Source organism: Saccoglossus kowalevskii, chromosome 4 (genome assembly GCF_978046115.1).
Source record: "Saccoglossus kowalevskii chromosome 4, keSacKowa6.1, whole genome shotgun sequence".
Classification (NCBI taxonomy): domain Eukaryota; kingdom Metazoa; phylum Hemichordata; class Enteropneusta; family Harrimaniidae; genus Saccoglossus; species Saccoglossus kowalevskii.
In genome coordinates, this window is record NC_140644.1 from 25,207,995 (window position 1) to 25,214,789 (window position 6,795).

The 6,795-nt window shown below is 36.3% G+C and overlaps 1 protein-coding gene across 1 annotated transcript; it reads left to right on the forward strand.

The window, feature by feature from the left end:
• The first annotated feature begins 539 nt into the window (after window positions 1-539).
• Window positions 540-5,383, forward strand: LOC100371579 (uncharacterized). Its single transcript, XM_002737085.4, has 2 exons — window positions 540-678; window positions 3,569-5,383. The coding sequence occupies exon 2, from the start codon at window positions 3,584-3,586 to the stop codon at window positions 5,381-5,383; it is 1,800 nt and encodes a 599-aa protein (XP_002737131.2). The 5' UTR covers window positions 540-678; window positions 3,569-3,583.
• The last annotated feature ends 1,412 nt before the right edge of the window (window positions 5,384-6,795 follow it).

Genomic DNA, 6,795 nt, shown 5'->3' on the forward strand with positions numbered 1-6,795 from the left:
TTATTAATGAGTAAGGTAAAGCTAGCTTGCTTTATCGAAGTTGTAATGAGATGAGCGCCCGGGGGACTACTTCCACATTAAGTGGGTAAGGGTGTGAAGCCCACCTCTCGTAAACCATACTCACTTCTAAACCATTTTTTTTCTATTTATATACCCACTTCTAAACAAAAGTGTTTTAGCGAAAAAAACACCCAGCTCACAACTTTCGCAACCAGTGAGCGCATCCGGCCGATGCAATTTATTCAGCCTTTTCCGGTATTTGGCCTTGAATATAAGGACCTGTGAAAAATGGAATAAATGCTACACACTTCTAAACCAAACCATTGATAAATGACCACCCACTTCTAAACAAAATAACGTGAAATGACACCCCAGTCGGGCGGCACATACCCGTATTGCACTTCTATGCAAGTAGCCAGCCCCCCCCCCCCCCCCCCCCCCAGGATGAGCGATGACTGTTCGTTTCTGATATAAACCCCACCCTTTCACCCCAACGATAATAGAATCGCCCAAACACAGGAAGTACTTACTGTTTACAGGGGTCGATATTGGCTTGTTAGAGCTTGTTATGACTGTAAGCGTCGCTTTGGTCTGAGTGCTTTGGTGTAGATACAGCTAGCGTCTGCTACACCACGAGGTCGAAACGCACCCAATCGTCATATAATTCAGACTTTGCAAGTAAGTCTTTCTTTATTTTCATTTTTTCAGTGAAAAAAATGTCGTAAACCGGCAGTGCAGCGTCTCCCCAGTGCAGCGTTCGCAAGTGAACGCCATAATTAACATTTAAATGTCTCGCCAGACCACAACATTCACTTGCGTGCCTTGACACCATCGTCGCCAACTTCCATGTGGGCGTCTACATTAGATTGGTTGTGATCAACTATAGTCACTGCATTTCTAATAAAATGCAAGAATTTATGAAAAACTATTTACTATCATTAACGGAATGATGTCATTTTTGATAGTGGAGTGTTTTCCCATTGCCATCAATAGTATAGAGTGGAATGGGGGGGGGGGGTGCATAGAAAAAAATATGGAAAAACAATGCCGGAGTTAATTATAAGGAGAAAATATTTTACATAGTGGAAAATAATTAAAGCAAATTCATTATGAAAATAATAAAATTAGTACAAAACTAAGTTAAAGGAAAAAAATTCATGTTCCACAGTTTTTCATTCCCTCCCAGATTTTCTGATGGTCCACACCTTAGTTCCAGCTTGGTGTTTAACACAGGGGTTGGGAATGACTGAATTTTAAGGCTATCAGATAATCTACTATTAATCATAATATTTAGGTTATCTGCACGTTCCCATCATTAGCTGTTAATGATTAAACAAAAAATGCGAATTATGGTCATTCGTTGCATTTACAAATGAATGAATGAATGAATGAATGAATGAATGAATGAAGAGAGGTCAGTCTATTTTTTCAAGTCTTAATTGTAGACATCAATTACTAGTAAATCGGTCCCTAGAAATTGCTATAATACATATTACAACATTTAATGTGGAAAATTCTTTATACACTTACAAAAAAAAAGATATTTGTACAAATTACGGATGAATAAAATAGCTGCATGATTGCATTTTACACCTCGCCCGTCTACGGTTTTATGTTTTTTCATTATTATAAAAATAAAAACAATTGATTACAGATTAAAAATTACCCCTTGCCAACCCTCATTACTCAATAGTGACAGTAATGAGATGTTTTATGACATTTTCCAGCAATGCATGGCTGTTTACCGTTGATCATGAACCAAGATAGTGGACATTTTTAAAATATAACCTAGCACACAAAGATGAGCTTGTTTTAGACACAATTGCATGAGCAAAGTGACCCAACACAAGGGTAGGGTACATATTCGACATTTCGCCCAGAGCCCTCCAGTAAAGTTGTCATCTTTTACCGTAACATCTGAGGTTCGCTTGACAAAACTGGATTTCAATAGATGGTGCCCTCTGGAAACCCGGATGCAACCCTGCAACCTTCTTTCCTGCAACCTTCTTTTTCTGCTGATCTGCACTGGCTCGGAAGATGAATTCTGATTGGCTAAAAAAACAAAAGACTTGTGGCGTTGAATGCACGTTCATTCTCAGTAATGTTATGCAAATTAGAAATTCAAACTAGCTAATCATTTGCAACCTTCCGAGCCAGTGCAGATTAGCCCTTCTTTTTCTACTTGCAAGTGATTTAATGTACAACGTCAGTATATAGCATACAGTGTATGCCATGCTTTCAGTGTCCACATTTCGGTGATGTTCGTCACAAATTGACACTATTAATTAAATGACACATGAAATGTTTTTTTAAAAAGAAAATCGGGTAGTGGATCGACAGTTATAGCTACTGTTGCTTTAATCAATAAGTTCACTGCTATGACAGCTGATAGGAAAGTGTCTCTTGTGACATGACTCAGAACTGCTTGATGGAACAGTGAATGTTGACTAATTTACATATAAATATATACATTATTAGCATATAATTAACTTATTATCTTCGATTATAATTCAAACATGTTCATATATACATGTACATACTGTAAAATACTTTATTTTCACTTGGAATTAATTTTCGCTATTTTCGCTGAAGGAATGATTCAGTGAAAATAAAATCCAGTGAATATACCTTTTTTCCCTCTATATTTTACATTCAACTTGTCAAAAATCAGTGAAAATAAATTCCATACAAAACATCCAAAAAATCCTTTCAGCGAAAATTAATTCCAGCTAAAATAAAGTATTCTACAGTAGCATGTTTGAAGGGCCTTAGATAGAATACTGAATATAGAACATTGTCATATTAAATTTATCAGTGTTTGACACTAAGCACAGTCCTATTATATATAACCTGGCTATTGTCGTAGTTAAGAATTTTATCACTATCATATGGCATTAAATATACAGCAACTAACTAACTTTAAGATTTCACATGTATGTATGTTTATTATTATGACATTTTTCATAACCCAAAAATGTCAACTATTATTGCTCTATTGTAAAAGTACTCAGAAGACAGAAACAAAGTCAACTGAAACATTGCCTATCCACAAGTCCAGTGGCTGCAATATTTATACCTCTTGTAAGAAATGTTGTTGTGAATGCAAGGCTACAAGATTTTTATTTTAATTACTGGGCATAACTTGTGCAGATGCAACTGTTTCTAGTGAGAACACTGTTTTTTTTAGGGTAAAACTAAGATTTTGAAATTATTACATATTAACCTAGAATCTGCTTTGTAAACTATTTTTACAGCACAAATGAAATTCTTCTAAATTTGGTGAACATTAACTTGAATGATTTATTTTCAATATTATTAAAATAATGACAACATTATTGTGAATGGGTCAATGGCTAAATCTTACATGTACATGTAGGTTTGGTTTGCATATTTTAATAAGAATGGATAAAACCAAGAGATCCAGTTTTATAATATTCATAATTTTCATAAATTATTGTGCACTTTTAAAATTCTGCTTCTTGTAATTCTCAAATAACCCATATTGTAGCTGCTCTTTAGCTGAACTACATTTACTAACAAAACTACCGGTATCATGTTTTCTCATTAGTATCCAGACGACAATATGACTGACAAAAATCTGATGGAAAACTGTGATCACTGCAGTGATGATGATTCTCAGACCTTGGAGTATTTGAAATCACAGGGAGACCATCCAGAAAGTGAGAAATTGCCAGAGAGTGCACTGGAACAAGTATCAGAGAATGTGCAAGAAAGGGTCCTTGAGAAATTACCAGAAAGTGTGTCCGAAAACAGACCACAGAGAGGTCCTGAGAATGTACAAGAAAATGCTCCAGAGAGTGTACCAGAGAGTGCTCCTGAGAAGTTACCAGAAAGTGTCTCTGAGAAGGTACCAGCAAGTGGTTCTAACAAAATGCCAGAGACCTGCTCTAAAAGGATGTCGGAGACTGTCAAAGAGAAGTTGCCAGAAAGAACCACAGAAAAAAATGGTAACCCTAACAGTACTGGTGAAACTATAACTGAGATGGAAGAAGATGAAAACTCAAAAGACAATAAGATAAATTCTTTTGTTTTTATGGACTTAGAAACTACAACATTGATACAGTATAACAAACCACTACCCAAAATAACTGAAATTGCATTGGTTGCTGTCAGTCGAGAAGCACTTATGACAGAGGGAGATATTCGCATTGTAGACAAACTTGTAATGTGTGTAGATCCACTGGACCAAATAGTGCCTATAGCCAGCCAAATGACAGGCCTTAGTAATAAAAGTCTGCAACTCCACAATAAACAGACATTTGATGTGAATGTGATGGTAGCTTTGAGACAGTTCTTCAAGCGCCAAATTCCTCCAATTTGCATGATAGCTCACAATGGCAACAAGTTTGACTTTCCAATCCTCAGAGATGAGCTGTTAAGGGTTCGAGGACAATTAGACATTCTCTGTGGTGATACACTGCAAGCATTTATTGAGATTCGTGACGAAGAGGAGAGAACAGCATTCGGCAATTACTATTCAAGCCCTATGCGCCAAAAAGGTGACTTGACTTTAAAGAGCCTACACCAAAAATATCTTGGGAGTCAATTTCTCAGTGCACATTGTGCAGAAAGTGATGCTATTGCGCTGATGAAGATTGTACAGAAACAGCACCATACACTACTTAGATGGTTTGATAGAAATGCAGTTCCCTTTATTACAACCACCTCTGTGCTGCATCCAATGCCAAGTCCATTGACACCTCCAAGAACACCTGTTAAGAATACTGGCCCCACTAATGGAAACAGGAAAAGGAAGACATGTGATGATGCAGACTTCGATAAAGATTCGGCCAATGGCAACCATGTTGTGGTCAAAGCTGTCAAACAATCCACTAAATGCCCAAGTACTGCTGTTGCCCAAACTAATACAAGTGATGTTAGCATCGGCCTTCCTCTGACTGATATTTCCACATCTATAGCAACTCAACAAACTGTCACTCCATCACAAGCGAATGCTAACCACTCTTCATCTGACACTAGGTCATCTGACGAAGCAAGGTGCATGCAAGATGAGGATAATGATGTGGGAGTGGTGCCAGCTTGCAGCACATCTTCTGTTGAACGTCCAGCCATCGATATAAGAAAAGACGCAGTGGCTATAATTAGCCAATCAAATGCAGCAGTGGAAGGTGACCATGCATCTACCAGTGACATGCAAGTTGTCCCATCAGCTGCTATAGTACATGAACCAGCTGATCATGAAGTACCCAAGGCATTCATAACTGGTTCATTGGCAACAAGGTCTTCAACAGTAGCAGAAACAGTATTGACTGATGATGTTACAGATACAAGTCATCCTTCTCTTTTTCCTAGCATGTCGTTTGGATTTGTGCCATCTACACAAAACAATGATACAAAGTGATTTACTAAGTTCTCCCACGTGATGTATTCTTGTGTTCGATAGCATTTAGCAAAGAGTTAACATTTACTCTACCAGATGAAACTTAGGTAGGATTTAAGCAACATTCTAGTAATTAGTATACCATACCTCAGTTATACCTGCATCAATTGAGCTATGTGTACATATGAAGCTTTAACCTTTTTGCCACCAAACTTTCTCGCCCAAATTTTTCAGCACTTTTTTTCTTATATTCCTCAATATTTCTGTAAGTGAACCTTCATTTTGGAGCCAACAGACAAAATTTGAGTCAATTTTCAGTTTGTACTCAAACAAATTTGCTATAATTGTCCCAGTCTTCTGAAGGAAAGTCCAGACTATAAACGGTACTATTTTGTGAAATTGTGATGAAAAGATGGAGCTGGTGGTGAAAAGGTTAACGATCAAATTACAGTGAAAAGTAGAGAGCTAGTGTAGCTTAGTTTTTAAGCAGGTAAATTACTCATCATCAACTTTCATTCAAATTCAAATATTTAATAACGATTGGCTCTTGAACTTCACATTGTTTACTACCATAATGCCAGTCTTCAAGTGACATACTAATTGCGATCCCACTTATTTAAAATAAAGTGTGTGCTAATTGGATGATGTGGAACTACCTTTTATAATATTAATTAGAACTTGAGATGATGTTGCCCTATCATTTTTTGATTGGTCAATTTAAATTCTACCAGTCATTTTGATTTATAAAAAATTATATTATAAAACATTTATAATATCCCCAGTTTTATGCCTTTTCCTGTAGTGGTAAAAGATTTACATATTATATAATTTACTAATTGTGTATCGAGTTTGATAATAGGATATTCCATTTGCTGTTTTAGAAGAGTATATTAACATTTCAGCATTACAAAATCTTGTCAAACAGAGTAAATACAGTATAATATTAATTTGCATCATGGGAGGTAATTATAACAATACATCCCAGGTGGTACCACCTTTGTGACAGCTAACTAATCCTAGACATCAACATGGCTAACACAATCATAACAGATCATTTGAGCAAACTACATGTATTATTTTTTTAGCTCCGCTGTCGACTTTGTCGAGCGGAGCTTATCATATGAGTGATTGTCCGTCGTCGTCGTCGTCCGTGTCAATGTTTTACTTTTTCGACTTCTTCTTGAAAACTACAAGCCTGAATGCTTTGATACTTGGTGTATATGTACCTTGGGTAGACCTCTCTCAGATTTGTTCATTTCATGATGATATCTTCAATTCTCTAATTTTGGTGAATATTTTTGTCATTTTTAGTAAAAAGTGATATTTTCGACTTCTTGTTGAAAACCGCAAGTGCAATTGTTTTGATATTACATATATAGGTACTACATGTGGACCTCTCTCAGATTTGTTCATTTTGTAATGATATCTTTAAT

Bases quoted from the DNA above. Each gene is read 5' to 3' on its own strand.
- LOC100371579 (XM_002737085.4), top strand. From the start codon at position 3,584: ATGACTGACAAAAATCTGATGGAAAACTGTGATCACTGCAGTGATGAT.